Source organism: Eptesicus fuscus, chromosome 5 (genome assembly GCF_027574615.1).
Source record: "Eptesicus fuscus isolate TK198812 chromosome 5, DD_ASM_mEF_20220401, whole genome shotgun sequence".
Taxonomy (NCBI): domain Eukaryota; kingdom Metazoa; phylum Chordata; class Mammalia; order Chiroptera; family Vespertilionidae; genus Eptesicus; species Eptesicus fuscus.
The window spans coordinates 35,003,628-35,024,648 of record NC_072477.1 but is presented as its reverse complement, the minus strand read 5'-3'; the positions used below and the strand labels follow the sequence as shown (position 1 = coordinate 35,024,648).

The following is a 21,021-nucleotide window of genomic DNA, read 5'->3' as shown; positions in this document are numbered from 1 at the left end:
GGCAATTTTGAAAGTTAGCATTTTGAATTAAAGGGATAATAATGCCAATAATTAATGTTTCCTGACTTTCTATTAAGGCCAAACACACACAAAAAAAGCTAAGTGCATGGTGGACATTATGTTATTTTATCTTCCCACATGTAATAAGGAGAGGTACGTAGTAATATCATTCCATGGAAGCCATCTATCATAGTGGTCAAGAATGCAGGTTCAAGAGTCAATTTGCCTGGGTCTGAATTCTGACTCAGCCACCTACCAGCTGTGTGACCTAGAACAAATTACTTAACATTTCTGGGACTTGAGTTTCCTTAGCTAGAAAATGGGAAGAATAGTATCTATCTCACAGAATTGTTACAAAGATTAATTACGTGACACATGCCGAAACCGGTTTGGCTCAGTGGATAGAGCGTCGGCCTGCGGACTGAAGGGTCCCAGGTTCGATTCCGGTCAAGGGCATGTACCTTGGTTGCGGGCACATCCCCAGTGGGGGGTGTGCAAGAGGCAGCTGATCGATGTTTCTCTCTCATCGATGTTTCTAACTCTCTATCCCTCTCTCTTCCTCTCTGTGAAAAATCAATAAAAATATATTTTTTAAAAAAATTACGTGACACATGTAAAACCTTTGGAACATGCCCAGTACTTGATAAGTATTTAATAAATATCAGCTATTATTACTTGTTTTATAAACAACTTAGGTTTAAAGAAGCTAAGGAACTTGCCTAAGATTACATCGGCAGTGCTCTTAACCACTGTGCTAACTATGCCTGTCAATGGATGAATGAATAAAGAACTTGTAGTACATACACTGAGTGGCCAGATTATTATGATCTCTGAACGCATAATAATCTGGCCACCCAGAGAGTGTGTGTGTGTGTGTGTGTGTGTGTGTGTGTGTGTGTGTGTGTATTAGAGGCCCGGTGCATGAATTCGTGAATGGGTGGGGTCCGGCCAGCCTGGCCAGGGGGAGGGGACATGGGCAGTTCGCCAGCCTGCCTGCTGGTCGAACTCCTGGTCGAGGGGACAATTTGCATATTAGCCTTTTTATTATATAGGATATACACTGAGTGGCCAGACTATTATGCGTTCAGAGATCATAATAATCTGGCCACTCAGTGTATATACACAATGGGACATTCTTCAGCCATGAGCATGGACATCCTGCCGCAGTCCGAGGAACAATCCATAGGTCTGCGTTTGCTTTTAGATCATAAAAGAGAATGAAACAGACCTGTGGGATATATGTATCTGTCCAAGGTCCCTTTCTTTATGTTCTAATCCCCTAAAATAAATTATTACAGATTATTTATAAGGGTCAATATTTGCCCCCTTCTTAGAGAGGAATTGTGCTGCAAATTTCAAATACTGAGCCACTATTAAAATTTAATTTCTAGAAGACCCTATTATCTCTCTTTTTTAAATACTAATTCTAGATTCATAGCTTATTAGCAAGTCCAGTAAGTGATAAATTAAAAAATATATAGCATTCTAGGGATAGCTGAAAAGGTTTCCTCTAATATTTATTAATGACATCATGGTACTTCCTATTACTTAAAATACTTTTCTTTGGAAACAATTTATGTGTTTTAAAATAGGGTTTGTAGGTTTTTCAATACAAACAGTTCCTTTTCCTGGTCCCCATTCAGTTTAGACTATTTTTTCCTTTGAAGTGAAGAGATGTTTATATTTGATGTACTGACATACCTGTTAAAGGGCAATGTGAGTTACAGTAAGGTTCTTACACAGACTTCATATTTGCACTTTGTACCATTGTTTAAGTTTTGCTTCCTTCTTCCTTTCTCCAATGAGACTGTAAATCTCTTGAGAGCCAGGATTCATTGCCCTTTTTGTACCTCTAGCACCTAAGACAATACTCCACCATAAAAAGATAATAATGTATAGTTTTATCATTTTAAGCAGTAAGCATTCTTTATGTTGCCCTCATTTTTGAAAGCATAATGAACACTTTTGAGAACAAATATGTAAAAATAAATTTACAGTCTATTGTCATAGTTTCATGAAATAGCAAGAAATCAAAATGACATAGTACTTTGGAATAAGTGACTACTGTTAGAGAAAAAAAGAGTGAGAACTATAAATAGTAATGAGAATTTAAAAAATAACATCCAGCCAGGCTGACGTGGCTCAGTGGTTGCGCATCGACCTGTGAACCAAGAGATCACAGTTCGATCCCCAGTCAGGGCACATACCCCAGTTACAGGTTCGATCCCCAGTGGGGGGCTTGCAGGAGGCAGCCCATCAATGATTCTCTTTCATCGTTGATTTTTCTATCTCTCTTTCCCTCTCCCTTCCTCTCTGAAATCAATAAAAATAGAAATATATATTTTTTAATTAAATTAAATTTTAAAATAACATCCAAAATTTCTCTACCAAGCAAAATAGAGACAAATGCATAGATAGAGAGCAGGCTGACAGCTGGAAGGGGGGAGGGGCTAGGTAGAGAGAGATAGGGATTGAGCAAAAAAATTTAAAAAGAGAAAGAAGGCATATACATGGACAACAGTGTGGGGATTGTGGGGGTGGGGGAGGGGGAGAGGTGGAGGTGGAAGAGAGTATAGGGGGGATAAATGGTGATGAAAAAATATAAAATTTTCTAAATAAAAATTGGGGGAAAATTCTCCACATTTCTCATTCTTTCTACTTCCTGTAGAAATAAAATATAGTAATTATCATAATTACTTTTAAAACCTGATCTTCAACTGAACCAGCTGAAGAACAGGCTGAATCCGAAGACTGATAATCTCAGGGTACTCATCCGTTCATAATGCCCCAAACACCAAGAAATCATTGCATATACTGAAAAAGATAATGTCCTAAGTAGTCCCGAGAACTAAAATGATTGGCATTTGAATTGCTTAATTTTGAAAAATACTTATAATCACCAGAAAATGGGTAGAAAGCTTTTTGGCTATTCCTTAACTACTGTTGCCAACAATCTCAATTTTTCACACATTCGTTTTAACTCTATGGGACTAAATAAATAAATAAATAAGCGAAAGGAATTATTTGATTGCTTCTCTATGAAGAACGTTTAGAAGCTGTTTGATTAATTTGGACAATGCAGACAGTCAAATTGGATAATTTCAGTCTGAAAAGTTCTCATTCCTCATTTACTCATTCACTGACCCAGTATTTATTGAGCACCTACTAGGCACCAGACAGTGTTTGTTTTAGAAATAAAAAGAAGTTGCCCATTAAAAGTGAGGCAGTCACACCTCAGTAAGGACTACACTCAATACTCAAAATAATAATCAGACAATTACCAAACTCATTTTACTTTTTAGGCTGCATTAATAGAAGCTAATGCAAGTCTAATACATAAGAATCATGGATTAAATTGTGCAATGAATAATCTGGAACTATATGATTTAATGCTCCAGGAATACCTTAAAGTGTTACAGAGAATTTAAGTAAACTTCTTGTTCTGTCATATCTAATATCTTCCTGGTCATGTGAACTCAACTCTCTTCATGAACTTAAAAACCAACTTACAAAACATTTTCTGGAAGCTTCTATGAAAACTTACATTATAGTGGGTCTTTCAGTTTTTTACATATTTTATTTTTTTAATATGTTTTTATTGATTTCAGAGAGGAAGGGAGAGGGAGGATGAAATAGAAACATCCATGATAAGAGAGTATCATTGATCGGTTGCCTCCTGCACACCCCCTACTGGGGATTGAGCCTGCAACCTGAGCATGTGCCCTTGGCCGGACTCAAACCTGGGACCTTCCAGTCGCAGTCCAATGCTCTATCCACTAAGCCAAACTGGCTAGGGCGGTTTTTCAGTCTTTTAAAAAAATGAATTGGACATGTAAAATTCAATCTTTTATCATTTAATTCAATACCAATAACATTTTATAAAACATATCACTAATTTGATAGTTTCCATTAATTAGTCTACTTAGCAGAAGTAACAAGCTGTACATATTCCAAAACAAATCGGAATGAGCATATGCAAGTTACACTGTCTTTCCTTGTCCAAGCTGTTATCTAACCAACCACACATAATAAAAGAAAAATATTATCCATCAGCAACAAATGTAAGGCTTGTCAGTTGGTAACACTCACGCATGTAAAGGCCAAGAGCCATACGCAGTGCAGAACCGAGGCAGCTGAGAAGACTTACCTGTATAGGTTTTTTCTCCCCCTTATTTCTAGATGAACTTCTTTTGGGGAAAACAAAGTAAAAAAAAAAAAACCCTATATGGTTAATACTTTGAGATAAATATTTACCTAAAGCTTTTTGGCAAAAAAAAATATCAAGGATAGGAGTATTTTTACATCCATCTGTAAATTAGTATCCTACATTGTTTATTATACCACTTAAACATATACCTAATTCCTTCACATTTTCCTATATATTTATACATTTTCATAATGAAGTGTTGGAAGAATATTAAGTCTATATCAGGGCTTCCCAGCACTGTTGACATTTTGGCTCAGTTAAATCTTTGTTTTTGGGGAGCTGTCCTGTGCTCTGTAGGGTATGTAGCAACATCCGTGGCCTCTACCCACTAGTGCCAGTAGTCAGCAGCACCGCTCTGCTGGGACAACCAAAAATGGCTCCAAACATTGCCAAATGATGGGGTGGGGAGAGACAAACTGTCCCCATTTAAATACCACTGGTCTATATATACCTATTTGGGTATAATTTTTATGTATTTTTATTTGTGTACTTTTGCTTTTCATTAAAACTTAGATAACTTCTTTTTTTAATAAATATTTCATTGATTTTTTACAGAGAGGAAGAGAGAGGGATAGAGAGTTAGAAACATCGATCAGCTGCCTCCTGCACACCCCCTACTGGAGAGGTGCCCACAACCAAGGTACATGCCCTTTTTTTTTTTTTTTTCTTGTTTTGGTTTTTTATTAATATATATCTAAGGGTGTCAGAGTGCGGCCCATAGTGGACACTCAATAAATATTTGTTAAACCAATATTGAACAAATGAAGGGTACATGCCCTTGACTGGAATCTAACCTGGGACCCTTCAGTTCGAAGGCCAACGCTCTATCCACTGAGCCAAACCGATTAGGGCAACAACTTATTTTTTTTAACAGAGATCCAAAGTCATTTTAAGGCAAATAAAAAAATGAGTTCATCTGTCTCCATCTATAACCCCTCAGTGAAAGAATTACAGTACTTAAATATCCTAAAATGCACAAAATACAGTTCCTTTAAATTCAGTTGCTGCCAGTAATATATTTGGTTCTAATATTTGCTTCATGGATGTCTCAGCTAATTTTCTTTGTTGTTGCTGTCCTTGGATAACTGATAATAAGCACCAAGTGAGGGCTGATTCTGCCTACAGGTAAAAAGATTAGATATTTTATCTCTCACACCATCACCTCTTCCTCACTTCCCCAGTGAATGTTACACCTTGGGGAGGTTGGGGGGGGGAGGGGGGGGAATGCTCTCATGTTGCACAAAACCTTGGCATCACAGATGGATGTGGGCACTGAATGCTACACAGCTGTAGCAGCCAGCCAGGAAAATCCATGGGGTCATTTCAGATTATCACGATTCCCTGAAGTTTTAGGAAAGAAAATTCACGCACTGCTTGGGAATTAGGCTTCCCAGATTTCTGGTTCTGAGGGTGGTTTGTTTCCACTGTGGCCACCAGGAAGCTATAGGCAATCCACCCGGGTAGAAAGCTCAGGGCACTCCAGAGGCTCATAGAGCATCCTGCACACACAGGGTGTGACCCTCACTCCCGCCCACCACATGCCTAATGACAGTTTCCCATGGAAGCAGGAGGTGGCATAGAGAAGTTATTTTTAAATCGTCACTTTTAAAAAATAAAACACCTAAAACTCGTACAATGTTAAATGACAATTATATTTCCATTTTAAAAAAATAAGAAAACCAAATTGAAGCACGCCAAATTAAACAAAGCTTGTTTTTTGTTTCTTTTACCTTCAAATGCATTTCTCAGTGGTTGATAAGCCTCAGACTCATAGTCTGAGATGGGAACAGTGGTCTCTGAGAAAAACATGGCATCGTCTTCCATGGTGGGTTCCATGGAGTCGGCAGTGTTTTGAAACACGTTCGCAACAGAGACTTTTGTGTCTTCCATCGGACTTGTGGGAGTCAAGGCAATCTGATCCGTGAAGGCAGATGATCTCCCCTCCCCATGTGCTATTAGCAGGGCCGTCTCCGAGTGGGTCTCCCCTTCAGGCAGCCCCAGACCCATCTGTGCAGCCTCTGTCAAAGCTTCGTCCCCTTCCATGCCTTCCACACCATGAGGGCTTACTTGGGCTGTCGGAGACGTTTCCATTCTCATCGGAGTCTCTGTATTGTCTCCAAGCCTGGGGGTCTTTATCTGGCTTACGCTCTCTAATTTGGTGTCATCCCACTCATCGCCTGCGACAGAGGTCGCTGGAACAGCTGTGCTGACACTCACTGTGACTTCTGGGGCTCCTAGCAGGCTGTCAGTTTCTGCCTCAACACTCAGGCTGTGCTCGGAGGTTGCAAGCCCGTGCGTGGTGGCAGTAGCCTGGGTATTACCAGCTGTCATCTGTGAAGGCTTCTCCCTATCAGACTTGAGGCCTCCGGGCTCAGTGCCCGCTATGGGCTCTGCACCAGGAAAAGGAGTTACCCTCTGATCTGTGTCTGCTTCAAATTTCTCAGTCCTTGGATCGGTGGTTGGTATTTTGCTAGTGTTCACATAGGATGAAGGTGAATGCCCCAGACTAACGCCTCCCTGACTTGCAGTTGTAAACGACTGATTGTCCACAGACTTCAGAAAACGTTGTGTTGCTTCGGCAGTCCCTTCTCCAGTGGGCTCAGTGTTGGTACTACTAAACAGCTCCTCCTTCTCGTCCACGTTCCAAGAACCAGTTGCCATGACAGGGTTGCTCACCATGGCCTTGGGAAGCAGGCTTTCGGGAGACGTTCTCTCTGGCTGGCTGGAACCAACCACTTCTTCCCCCGCTGGGACCACTGGCTCAGTAGCAGTGTCGACACCAGGGCTATTAGGCTGCATGAGCCCAGCTCCTGTAGAATGGGCTTCTTTGTTAAGAGGGGACACTTTATTTAACGGCATTGCTGATGGTCCCGCCAACACTATCATTGGATCTTCGGAGACCACGGGTTGGGGAGTGCCCTTTGAAGCAAGGGAGCTATTTTCTAGGTCATCCGTGTTTATCCTCTCAGGCTGCCCTCTTCTTTCATGAGCATGTGCTATCTCCCGTCTTTCCACTTTGGGGAAGGCCAAACATTGTGTGGCACCGTTGAGAAGCAGATGGCTACAGAAAGCCAGGCAGATGTACAATACTATTGGACTTCTCATAGTGGAAGAGAAATGTGCACATAAAATGGCAGAGTTGACAACTGCAGTGATTGAGTCCTGCAGAAAAACAAAGCATATCAAACTGTCATATAAATATATTTTGTAAATAAGCCCCTTTGAAACCATGAGTTAAATAATCTCCTTGACTTTATGCTCAGAGATGGCGTGTAAGAGAGGACTGTTCTATTTCTTTGTACCTTTGAGACATGGATAACCCAGTTCATTTTTCCCTTCTGAATTCTGCAGCTGATTTAATGTGATGCTCTCTGGAAAAAGGTACACATAGTTCAAGTACTCAGTTCATTGTTTCCTAAATACCTACTTGAAATAAACTACCTTTGGAGTCACATTATTCTCCCCAAATTCCTCTATTCATCATGTAGTCAAGTGACTGCAGAAATGTCCAGGATATAAAAAGTAAATCTTACATTTACTTACATTACAGTCAAAGAACGTTTTAAGTATATTTTAAAACTAGAGGCCTGGTGCATGAATTAGCACACAGGTGGGGGTCACTAGGCCTGGCTGGTGATCAGGGCCGATTGGGGCCAGAGGGACTGTGGGAGGTTGGCCAGCTGGCCTAGGGGAGGGACAGCCGGAGGTTGGCTGGCTGCGGGAGGTTGGCTGTGGGAGCACACTGACCACCAGGGAGCAGCTCCTGCATTGAGTGTCTGCCCCCTGGTGGTCAGTGCGCATCATAGTGACCGGTTGACCAAACAACCAGTCGCTTAGGCTTTTATATATACTAGAGACCCAATGCACGAAGATTCGTGCAAGAATGGGCCTTCCTTCCCCTGGCTGCTGGCACCACCTTTGCTCTGGCCCGGAGCCACCTTTCTGCCTTCCCACACTGCCCAGAGGCTCAGAGTGGCTGGGACGGTGCAGAACGCCTGCATCGTCGCCATGGCGATGACACAAGCATCCTGCCCCAGGCCGCTCTACACCTGTGTATGCAAATTAACCCGCCATCTTTGTTGGGTTAATTTGCATACTCACTCCTGATTGTCTGGTGAGCGTCACGAAGATACGGTCAATTTGCATCTTTCTCTTTTATTAGTGTAGATGTCATCACAAAATACTGAATACCAGTTACATTCATGAGTTTTTAAAAAAATATAAATGAGTGCTCACTTTGGCAGCACATATACTAAAATTGGAATGATACAAAGATTAGCATGGCCCCTGCAAAGAATGACACACAAATTCATGAAGCGCTCCATGTTTTTAAAAATAATAATAATAAAATAAAAATATGTAAATGTTTTCAAGTAAATTGTCTTTAAATTTAAAAAATTATTTCTTTTCTCTACAACTATAAAAATTATAAGCAAAACCTTCATGTTTAAAATGTAGAAAGAAAAGGTCAGCGTTAATGTAAGTGTATTTATTAAGAGAAATAAATATTTTAAGAGAACCAATACACATATTAAATTAACAATCTTTACTGAAAACACATTCTTGTAATATTAAGATTCACTGTATTAAAAAAAACCACACACTACTCACTCTCATCACAACTAAAACTATATCAAAACTGATCATTTTCCCAAAAACTTAAAAGGTTTTAGTTCTTTTTCATCTATTTGGCTGAGTAGAGCCCTTTCTTTTCCCATCATCAGAAATTTCTCAGATGCTGCAGGTATGCTAGAAAATTAAACCTACGAATGAAAATTCTAAAATAAGAAACTTTATAAAAGTTAAACCTTTTCTTTCTTTCATGGCTAATGATTAAACTATCTGGTTTAAGCATGTGGTGTGCACACATAAAATATAAAATTTCACATTTTCATAAGGCCCTTTCCCCTGAAGGCGTTCAAAGCTTTCACAGTGTTATCCCATCTAGTCTTATAGATCCTTCTGAAGCAGAGAAAAGGTCAAGTCTCTAGTCCTCGATGGCTGCTGAAAAAAAGAAGGGTGAACTTTTCTAGATGAGGAAAGAGGAACCCCTGGATGCAGACCTGAGGCATCTTGCCGAACTCCCAGCACCACATCAATGAGTCATCTTGGAAGCGGATCCTCTGGCCCCAGTCAAGCCTTCAGATGACTACAGCCCCAGCTGACATCTCAACTACAACTTCTTAAGAGACCTTGAGCCAGACCACCCAGTTAAGCTATTCCCAAATTCCTACTGCACAGAAATGGGATGAGATAATAAACATTTATCGCCACCAAGTTTGGAGGTAATCTGTTACACAAAAAGCTTGAATCCACAGTACTTTGGGAGAATACAGGAATGGGCTGATGTCATGAGGTGCCCTAGGGCCAAGTAAAGAAAAGCAACAGCATGTCAGGGAACATAAATTTAGCAGCAGAAGACCATCAAAGCCAAAGGTGACTAGGAGAAATATAAGCCACTGCCCAGCCCCTGCCAAGAATCCTCAGAGATAGTGAGATGTTAAATTTCCCCATAGGTAGGATGAAGGTCTGAACCAATTTTATTTAAATATTAAATTACATACAGTCGTGTAGCTAGCATGGTTTTAAAACGAGAGAATATGGAAAAGATATCTGACAAAGAGGGAATGGCAAGGGCTATTAGTTATCACTTTAGATGAGCCACAAAGCATCCCAGTTCGTACCCAGGTAACAGATTTGGTAACAGCAGTTGGCCTGCTGCCTCTATTTTCCTTCCTTAAAACAAAAATACATGAGAGCTGTAAAGCATGAGTGCTCATAGTTGATGACATTACACCTTCATATTTCTGTGCAGACAAGTTGAACTATGAAACCCTATATAGTGGAAGATATGAAAAAGCTGCAGGACTCTGGTTCATTTCTGATCTGTTCAGAGAGCTGCCCTTTCCTAAACAAATATTTTCCCATTCCATGAAATCTTACTAAACATCCCAGAAAAGGGAGGGTGTAGCCTAAAAACTTAGCCTACAAGCTCCCATGCTTCTGGATAAAAACCTGGGAGTGGGGGTGGGGAAGGAGCCCTGGTCCGTTTGGTTCAGTGGATAGAGTGTGGGACTGTGGACCAAAGGGCCCGGGTTGGATTCTGATCAAGGGCGTATACCTTGGTTGCAGGCTTCTCCCCAGGCCGGGCCCTGCTCTGGGCACAATCAATCTATGTGTTTCTCTCACATCGATATTTCTCTCTGTCTTTCCCTCTCTCTAAAAACAAATGAGAAATTATCCTCTGGTGAGGATTTAAAAAACAATAAACAAATAAATAAATCTGAAATTTAAAAAAAACACCTGGGGGGGGGGGGGGCGGGGGGAGGCCCATAATGGTGGCAGTAAAGTTTAGAGGGTCGTGGACTAGCATCAGAAAAATGATTCCTGACTCCTAGCTTCACTGTTGTTAAAACTTGCTATGTGAGCCCTGGCTGGTTTGGCTCAGTGGATAGAGTGTTGGCCTGCGGACTGAAAGGTCCTGGGTTTGATTCCAGTCAAGGGCACATTCTTGGGTTTTGGACTCAATCCCCAGAAGGGGGCTTGCAGGAGGCAGTGGATCAATTATTCTCTCTCATCATTGATGTTTACCTCTCTTTCTCTCTCTCCCTTTCTCCCTCCCCTTTCTCTCTCCCACTCTCCCTTCCTCTCTGAAATCAATAAAAAAATAAAAATAAATTTTAAAAAACTTGCTATGTGATATTGGCCAAATAGCTTCAGTTTCTCCTTTGACGAAATGAGGAGTTAAAATAATCTTTGAAATTCCTTCTACCTCCATTATTCCATTTTCACATTTTTATCTATATGACATAAAATAAAAACACAGTATCTTTATATTCCCACAATTTTGCCACTGAGCAGGCAAGGCACCCAAATGATTGAACGAATGCTTTGCATTTTATTTAATATGTTCTAGAGTTATGTGGACCCAGAGGAGAATTTTGTGATCAAATCAGACTGGGCAGGGGAGAGGCAAAGAATTAAGATTTAGTATAATCTCAACTGCCTTCCAAAACCAAGTTTTCCTTCAAGGTTTTATGTTCACCTAGCTCTTGAGCTTTAGAGTATTTGTGTGGAAGGAATTCTGCCATTGCTCTAAAAGACTTTCCTTCTGTAATTAAGTGTTGGCCACCTGCTTTCTAAATCCAATTACAGCAGGAAAGTGGGGTGAACTGCTAGCCTATTCTATGTCTGTGTATTGTGGCCATATGCTCCTTCTCTCCACTATTCAAAAGGACGCCTGAACTCTAAAAGAAGCAGGAAAGACAGCCTGTAGAAATGGCAGCAGGGGACATGCTGCAACTCAGATGAATTGGTAGATGACCTTCAAGTTCCAGGTCTTCCTCCATCTTTCAAAGCACAGAACAGCTTCACGTAGTCCCTCCCATGAGCTTGGTGTCCCCCACGGGGAGCTGCAGGACATTACAGAATAAATAAAAAAAAGACTGACCATTGTCAATTCAATGACAGTATTTCTAAACCTATATAACCACCTGCAACCATATTTTGAAGGCCTTTTCTTTTGTCCTCGGCATGGTATCCTCTCCCTGGCACAGAGGAAATGCTCAGTAAATATTGGCTGAACAAACAGATGAATGTCTATGGCTCGCTGTGCTGGGGGAGAAAGAGAGGTGGGACTTCATTGCCTATTAGAATCATTTGTCTCAATGATACGAATATTTAGTAAACAAACAAAAGAAGATTTCTCGAACGTTTCCTTCACACTGTAACTTTGGATGCTGCTTTCCCTTCGTTATATCCATCAGGGCAAATTAATTCAGATAAAGAAACTCTAACCCAACTGCTAACTGATCATGGATATTAGCTTCTAACAGCTTAAAAAGCGTGCCTGCCAGAGCACGTCAGGAGCACCTTGTCCATCACTCGCTATCAAGGTATGCTAATGGCTCAGCAGTCCTGGCGGCATTTCTGCCACCAGCGGGCAGATAAGCTGTCCTGTCAAGCGTTATCTCTGACGATCTTAAATAGATACAGTCCAGAATCTGGTTCTGTGTCAAGTCTAGGCATACTCGAGTTTCAAAGACACATGAAAGACAACATAAAAATAAATAAAGCCTTAGCCATCTTGCTAGACTTAATCACCCGTTTTTTAAAACACTCCGTCACTATTCTTCCAATTAGAATTTATACTTGCATTGTTCGGTGTATTACCCAAACACACACAAAGGGGACCAGCATGAAACACATCCGCAGCAGTGACAATGCCACTTTGTTCAAAGTAAAGTGGGTTGCAGGTGTAATTCATAAGGAACATGAGTGTTACCCTAAGAGTACTCAAGACATAGGAGGGCTGTGGAGTTTGCAAAAACAAAAAAAAAAAAAAAAAAACTGGTGACAATCTGCTTGATATTTTTATTTTCTTGGGATAAACACAAATACCATAAATAGCTGGTTTGGGGTTTCAGGAAGAAAGCTGCCTAACCTCAGATTCTCCTCGTCTACTGGAAGTTACTTGGATGCCACCTAAAACATGCCATCTTCTTCATCTACACTTCACCTACACTATGCTTTGCTGGGGGAGATGAGGGGGAGAGATTTCATTGCTTATTAGAATTGTGTGTCTCAATTATCTTAAAATAAACTCAATCAAAAATCTTCGGTGTCATCTTGAACTCTTCTCTCTTTTATATTTTAGATTCACAACTCCTGTGGATCCTTCCTCACAATATCTCTTGGAATTGTCCCTTCTGTCACATCACTGAAGTGTTATTATTTTAATTGCCTCTTAATTATCGTTTTCAGACTCTCTCCTCTCCAATCCATTTCATACAATCCAGTGGTTTATTCTTAAGAATAAAAATGACAATAATCAATTAAAAATGACTACCATTTGGCGATGCTATAAGTCAAGTGTTGTAAGTGCCTTGTATAAATTATCTTATTTAATCCTAACAATAACCTAATGAGATAGGTACTACCATCATCCCATTCTTTGTTAGATGAGAAAACTGCAGGCTGGTCGAGGAGAATTAAATTGCCTATGTGATCATGTCTGTTTCTAAACTTGTGAATTCTATCAGACTTCCAGTTCCCTGCCTTTGCCACTACAACTCTCTGCCTTCCGAAAATACATAAGGTCCCCAAACATACAACTGCCAAGCTCCATATCAGTAATGCAACCCCACAGCACTAGTGCCCAATACAGACACCATCGCCAAGTGGGTATATTGCCCTCTTCTGTGCCATACTCATTTCAGGTTCCTAAGTTTTGCTCATGGCACCACACTAGTCAGAGTTCCTTCCTTCTCCCCTACCCTAGGTAACCACACCCTGGCCTCCCCCAGGTCACATCCTGTGTACTAACTCTTGTCACAAAATTGCCTCGCCCATTCTCTTCCCACCCTTCTCCCACGTTCTCTAGCACAAATAATTATGTCTGTAAATCTGGTCGCCTCAAATAAAGTTATGTTCCTTCCATACAAACACTGATCTTTTAGCTTCCTCTGCTTGCCATATAATTGCTAGGCACATAGAGGAGGTGTTCAATAAATATTTGCTGGTGTGAAGTGAATATAAATAACCACTTAAGAATGTGAAAAAGAATGTGAGCAGAGTCTCCATTTTATATTGTAAGATTTTCAATGACATTTCATGGTCTATCCTATGCAATAAAAGCCTAATATGTTAAGTGTCTGGTAGTCCAGCCATTCAACCAATCAAAGCATAATATGCTAATGATATACTAAAGCTACTCAACCACTCGCTATGACGTGCACTGAACACCAGGGGGCAGACAGTTGACTGGTCAACCAGTTGCTATGATGCGTACTGACCACCAGGGGGCAGACAGTTGACCAGTCAACTAGTCGCTATGATGTGCACTGACCACCAGGGGGCAGACACTCCAACCAGTAGGTTAGCTTGCTGCTGGGGTCCGGCTGATAGGGACTGAGCGAGACGGGCCAGACACGCCCTGGAGCCCTCCCTCGGTCCCTCTCCGGCTGGCCAACCTCCCGGGTCCCTTCCTGCCCCGATCATGCACTGGTGGGGTCCCTCAGCCTGGCCTGCGCCCTCTTGCAATCCAGGCTGAGGAATCCCAACCCCTGAGTGCACAAATTTTGTGCACCGGGCCTCTAGTCCATATATAATTGTATGTCATGTTCTTCACGTAGTCAATTTTGGCTACACTGTCAATGTGTTATTTTAATAATAATAATAACTTCAGTGTTCTCATCTCTGCTACATTTTAGGTTTTCAGTGTTTATTTCATTTTAAAAACTAGATCAACAGTAACAAGTGACAAGTTTCAGAGCTTCAGATCGACTTGCTTCCCAGTTACCATCTCACCTTTAAAAACCCAATTAGTGAATCTGTGATTGATGAGGGAACAGGAAACTCTTTCCCTTCCTTGTCTGTGTCTTGATCATCTTTCCTTTTTGTGTTTTTCCTGACCCTCAATGATGAATTTGTCATTGCCTTACCTTTTCTTGTAATCCTGAAGACCCTCACTGCCAAAGCTTTTTCATTTGTCTAGAGCAGTGGTCGGCAGATTCATTAGTCAACAGAGCCAAATATCAACAGTACAACGATTGAAATTTCTTTTGAGAGCCAAATTTTTTAAACTTAAACTATATAGGTAGGTACATTGTTATTAACTTAATTAGGGTACTCCTAAGCTGGCCTTTGCTAAAAACTCAAGGGGCCAAAGAGGCGCATGTGGCTCGCGAGCCACAGTTTGCCGACCACGGGTCTAGAACAAGGCTTATCAAGACTCTAATCCTATTAGCCCAACAGTGGCACACAGCATTAAGGTACCCTTCCGATTCACTGTGTTTTGGCCCGATACAGTGGCTTTAAGATCATCTGACCCGTCATGTTTCACTATAAATTAAGTAGCTGGAATGACTGATGATCCTTTCAGCAGCATGTCTGACCACAGAGGAAGGAGGGAGAATAGAGTAACCACAAGGAAAAGCATGGTCCCCCAGGAAGAGGGTAAGTGCGCAGGTTCAGATGGTTACTCTGGCAACTCCCTGCGCAGGGCTTCCCGTTCCTGCAGGTCACAACTAAGTTCTACACATTGAGCCCACAGCTCCATTCTCTGCAATGTAGCACTGGAGACAAGTGAAGATGTCTGTGCTTATCACCCCGCCCACATCATCTTATTCCTAGTAAAAGAAGCTAGATTTGAAGATTTAAACACTGGCTTGAAGTGCCAGCTCTACCTTAGGCAAAATCACTGAAACGTGGTTTCCTTGTTGCAAAAAGGAGACAAGAATGTTTATTCTGTTTTCTTCAAAAGGTGGAAGAAAAACCAAGCAAGTGATAATAGACATGAAAATGGTTTGAAGAATTTAAGTCACATTAGCGTGGTTCTGACATGCATTGCCCTCAAACTACAGAAATGTGAGCAATTTGAAGCATCCATAACATCCTTTTTCCTCCTAGCTATGTCCATGGAGCCTCGCCTTTCAGCTTCTCATACAGACAAAGTGGCCAGGGAATCATCTGATATTTGCAGAATCCTGCCCTAATCAATCTTGATCAGCAAGCTCCTGTCCATCCATCATACAGTTATTTTCAATGACCCAATCTGACACTTCATTTCTGCTCTTTGTGCTTCACAAACCTCATTTGCTATACAAGGTCTCTAAGTAGTAGCTGCATTTAAGGAGAAGGTAATCCAATCCCCAGGTAGACATTTCAAGGAATAAACATAATATGTAACATTTCAAGCAGAAATTTGATTCAGATACTCTTCTTATAATCACCAAGTAGACACAACAGGGGGGGGGGGAAACAAAAAACAACAGGATTGACCACGCATCTTAGTAGGAAATGAGTTTCATTTTACAGAGATTAAACCCAGGTTCCCTGGGAACACCAGCTTCCCTATTGTGAGAATAAACAAAATTCAGTGAACAAAAATACAATTCCACACACAAATTTTTCAGGCAAACTGCTGAATAAACAGTGCAGTACACCTTTAGTCAAAGAGTGGAAATAGGTAAGCCCAGCTTCCTCCTATTGATGCTATCCTTACATTTAGCACCACACCGTATCTGTAGAACCAAATTATGACCTTGAAAAATTTAGCACGAAATGCCAGAACATAATGGTAAGAAACTTCCTATGAAAACAAAGACAAATCCGCATCTCCCTAGTTAGCTGTTGCTGTAGCCACATTAGACTCCCTCAGCCTTGGGAGTTTTGTGAATAAACACAATCCGTATCAAGTCTGCCGCAGAAGTGTTTGGCTCATTCTCAGGACAAATGTGACAACCCTGCCTTATTCATAAAAGTAAGTCTACCTTAAATCTCTACTGTGTGTAAAAAAAATGAGTACCAACGTTCTGATGCTGTGACACCTTACCCCGGTTTTGAGTTTCTTTCAGTAGATGCTGGTGAGGTTCTGCGGGCGAGTGAGGAAGTCTATGTGTGACTCTGTAGGCTCTTGGCTTAAATGAGACTCCTTGGAGCACAACAGCCTCCCTTGTGACCAGGGAAATACACAAAAAGGAGGGGGAGGCATGCAAACGCTGGCCACACATTTTGCTCCCTGTAGAAGAAATCCTTCAGGGGTCTATGGGTGGAATTGTGAACCACTCCCTCTCCCCTTTAAGTTTCAAACTAAAACTTCCAAACGATGGAGGCAGACACTTTAAAGCAGCCTCTCTCCTCTCCTCCACAGCAGCTCCGCCCTGAAATGAGGTGCCAAGATCCTGGCAGACCCTTGGGATCAGCTTGGGAAGGCAGGTTTCTCATCTTGAAGAACTCCAACTCTTAAAAGTCCTTGGCTGCTTCCTCACCAGCCAGGGCTCTACATGTTCAGAATCTACACAGGTCAGGTTCTGCCAGTGCCCAGGACCGTACGCGAGCCATCTGGGCACCTCCAGGCAGCACCTCCCAACAACCCGTCCTGGATTCTCAGGCAGAGCCTGACCTCCGAGTCTAATCCGCAGGCCCTCCTTCCAACTAAGTGCCCTTTCTAAGGAGCATCCTCCTGCGGGGGGACCGGCCAGGGTCTGAGGAAGGAGGTTCAGGGACATCTCTGCGCTAAGCACTCAACTGTTTGTTTTCTGCAAAGTAACAAACAACACATTTCGGTGGCCACCGCAGCCAGCCCTCATTGGCTCCTCAGCTGCTGGGCACTGTGTGGCAGCGGGGACACTGCGATCGATGCTTTGAAAAGAGCAAATCGCAGCCTTCGGGAACTTCTCTATCACCGCTGCGAGACTGGGAGGGGAGGAAGAGAAGAAAGAGAAGCCCACACAAAAGCAGCTAGTCCTGCAAGCTCCGCCAGCACAAAGGCCCGCTTGCCGGTGCGGAGCGGGGAGGCTGGGCTGGGCTGGAGCGAAGAGTGCGGCGAGTCCTGCGAGGCCTGCGCCGCGCCCAGCGCTCGCGGAGCGGCCCCGGTGCACCCCGCGCCACGCACCGCGTTCCGACTGTGGGGCGCAGGGCGCACGCCTGGCGCGCCCCTGACTGCCGCGCTCCCCGGACAGCACAGCTCCCGGGCGACCCCCCGCTGCCCGGGGCTGGGGCTCCGTCTCTGCCCGGCCCTGGGTCTGCAGCCACGGCCGCCCCGGTGGCAGGAGCCGGGCCGTCCTCACCTGTGCGCCTTCAGCCGAGCAGCGCGCAGAGAGCGGCGGCGCCCGCGCTCGGCATCCCCGCGGCGGCCCCTGCAGCGGCGGCGGCCCGCTCCTCGGTCTGCGATGCCAAGGGGGAGGGCGCTTCGCTTTGTTGCTTATTCATGAGGCCGCCCTGACGGCTAGGGATTGGACGGACGATGTGCCCGCCCCGGCTTCGCTGCCCCTGACACCCGATGCGGTCGTCCCACGCCCCTCGGAGCCCACTTACCCGCCTCTGCTTTTGCGCTGGGGACGGAGCGGCGGGGGCGAGTCCTGCTCGGGGCGGGGCGCCTGAGTCCCCCTTCCCGAGACCCCCCACCGGGCTGCCCTTCTTTGAAGCCTGGGCTTCTGCGACCGCTTTCCCTCTGTGTCTACGAAGAGGAAACCAGGCTCCGTTTTCGCTCTAAGAGCTCGAATTTCTCTGGTCCTTGGTTAGGGCAAAGGGCGCAAGTAGGGGACTGTAGGGCGTTCCTTATGGAGATTGTACCGCGTAGCCGTGCCCCTAAATAGGACCCCGTAAAATAGCCCTACACAAAGTGTTCCTTTCACAATCGCTCCGAGAAGTTGAAAATAAGTGCTAATAAGGAGTCGGTTTATTGAGCCCTTTGCTCCTGTCAGGCACAAGGCTATATGTTTCCTTCCCTCATCACCAGCTTGATCTCCCCAATAACCCTGAAAGGTCGATTTGGGTAATCCCCATTTACTAGGGGAGCAGGTTGAGGCTGAAAGCTATATAACTTGCCCAAGGTCTTATGGCTAATGGCGGGTTATTCATTACCTCCTTTCTTAGTATCTCGGGGACTGTTTTCTTTTTCTGTTACTCCTAACTGTAGGTAAAAAGAGATGTCAGGAACGAGGGGCCCATTCTAGAACAATCCTCACAACGCTTTCTATTTGCAAAGCACTTTCCACATGCCTTATCTCTTGTATTTAGTAACTACCTTCTTTTAAATAGCTGTCTTAGTTCTGATTCAGTTATTTGTAAACTCCTTGAAGTCAGAGTTAAGAGCTCCTTCACCTTTGACCCCCCCCCACACACCTAACACAATGCACGATTGTGTGCAGTTATCTTACCTATTCCACCCCTCTTTAGAAGATATTATCTTTGTATTTCTAAAAAAGATAGTCAACAATGTTGCTAAATGGAATGTGATTGAGTTGAATTGACTCTATAAGATAATGTTTTTTTTATGTGTATTCAATGCAATACAATGTCACACATTGTACTGTGACCAGGCCTTCTACCTGGATTCAATACCCACCAGGTGAATAAGTCACACCCAGCCTGCCCAAGTTGTGTTTCAACATTTTATTTGTAAGTCATGTAGTATATGGTGAGATTCCCAGCTAGACCACAAAATTGGGTCTACTTGACCCAGATGCAGCAAATAATAGTACTAATTAAAACAACCTAATCAATGAGGTTGGACCAGAGGGCCAAATACAATAGAAGACAGAAGAAGGAAGGACTTCCAGGTGCCGGCACATGCCAGCCCTACACACAAACAAAATGTTCAGTTTCTTTGACATCTTTGTCCCGCTCATTATGAACCCCTCTAACATTCTTGTGTTCTCTTTTTTAGAAATCCATGATACTGTAAATCCTCACTACAGAACTCCACTACCCACACCTGCTTTACACGCTAAGTTTCGTTCTCCAAAATTACCTTTCTCCCATAATAGAATTCCTAGTAACCTTTTCCTCGATGCACATTATTTCAGCTATGCACAAAAAGTAAAGTGATCTTATTGGAACTCCTCTATACTAGTCTTTTATCCTTCCCAAAATAGTTTATATTGCTTTAAGCAATCTGATTAATGCAGTTCATCTCAACAGCTAATGCCGGTGTTGTAGGCAGTTAATGAGCAGAACAAGGACCATGGGCCACGTACAGGAGGTCATCAGGGTGGAAAGCCCCGGGTCCCTAGCAATGGACTCCTTGCCCCCAGGATTATTTTTCCTCCCCTAGCATATCGTTTGTCATGCAGTTTGGACCCCCTGACTTTTCCTCCCTAGAGATAATATCTAGGCCTCAGTTGTATTTTAGCTCCAGGCCCAGGTAAGCAACAAAACCACCAGGGCTGACATTAGAACCCCCTGCCCTGGTGCCGGCCAATCAATCCGTGGAGATCACAACCCTGAAAGGACACACCTGGAAAGCTACTGAATATTCCATTAAGATCTTTCCCTGGGACCTCCCCTAAAATCTCTGCCCTTAAAACCCTTTGGACAGAGTTCCCAGGGCACTTTTCCTCCAAGGAGCATGCCCCTGCCTTTCCCTATCCTATTCCCCACCCCCTACAACACTTTCCCTATCCTATTCCCCACCCCCTACAGCAGTGAAAATAAGGTCCACTCTTCTGCCCAGCATCACACAAATTGTAAATCAGGAAAAGTGTCCTCTAAAAGTCAAATCAGTAAATCCACAGGTAATGGATGTTATTAACCTTTTATAGGTGAAGCAAGAAATTGTATGTGTGCATCAAAGAGTTTGGGAACACTCAAAACTACAATCAGGGTAAGTAAGCAAGGAAGTTCAGGAAGGCAGATTTGGGGTTGCCAGAGTTAGTAAGTAAAAATAGAGAATTTTGATTCAGTATTTGGGACATACTTATGCTAAAAATTATTTATTGTGTATCTGAAATTCAAACTTAACGGGGCATTCTGTATTTTATCTGGTTAACTTTGCAGTATTAGGTGATTGCTTTGTCCTGGTTGGTAAAAACCTTTATTGTAGGGAGCGGCTATAGGGTCAAGCCTCGGATTGACCTGTGGCAGGGCCACATACAAGTCCCAGCTTAGAGAGCAGAGCCCTCCTAGCAAGTCCTCCCTTGTTCCTAGGTAGCTAGTGGGCTGTGGGAGGTACAGCAAGTGCTGCCAAACAAGGCTTGAGTAACGAAATAGATTTGAACCTGGCAAGAACATTGTAAACATGTTGACCACTCCCCTTGTTTTGCTTTGTGTGCTCTGACTATAAAATAAAGACTCGGCTTACAGGCTGTGTCACTGTTTCCTCATCCAGGCAGTGATCCACCTGGTCCCAGCTGTATTCTCTTGTCTGTCTTCTTTAATCCTTCACCGCCCCTCCTCAGGTTCACCCCGGCCGTGCTGGACGCAGTTCACTGTATATCAGAAAGGAATTGGTCGCATATAGCAAAGGACAGGACAATCAGTCCCAAGAGCCAGAAGTGGACAATGTCCATTCAAATGCCACCCAGAGGGGA

The 21,021-nt window shown here is 43.1% G+C and overlaps 1 protein-coding gene and 1 non-coding gene across 4 annotated transcripts in view; one reads left to right on the top strand and one right to left on the bottom strand.

The window, feature by feature from the left end:
* Positions 1-17,834, bottom strand: part of ARMH4 (armadillo like helical domain containing 4) — a 101,274-nt gene extending 83,440 nt beyond the window's left edge. For 2 of the 3 annotated variants that reach the window (XM_054716029.1, XM_054716031.1), the window contains exons 1-2: positions 16,542-16,573; positions 5,938-7,369 (exon numbers count right to left, since the gene is read on the bottom strand). In XM_054716029.1, coding sequence (XP_054572004.1) covers positions 5,938-7,312 — 1,375 coding nt within the window. In that variant the 5' untranslated portion in view covers positions 7,313-7,369; positions 16,542-16,573. Of the gene's footprint in view, positions 1-5,937; positions 7,370-16,541; positions 16,574-17,778 lie in introns of those variants that run through there. The other variant, XM_008139001.3, reaches the window with a different exon arrangement.
* Positions 8,436-8,538, top strand: LOC114230696 (U6 spliceosomal RNA). Its single transcript, XR_003616661.1, has one exon. It is a non-coding gene; the product is annotated as a U6 spliceosomal RNA (small nuclear RNA).
* Positions 17,835-21,021: the final 3,187 nt, after the last annotated feature.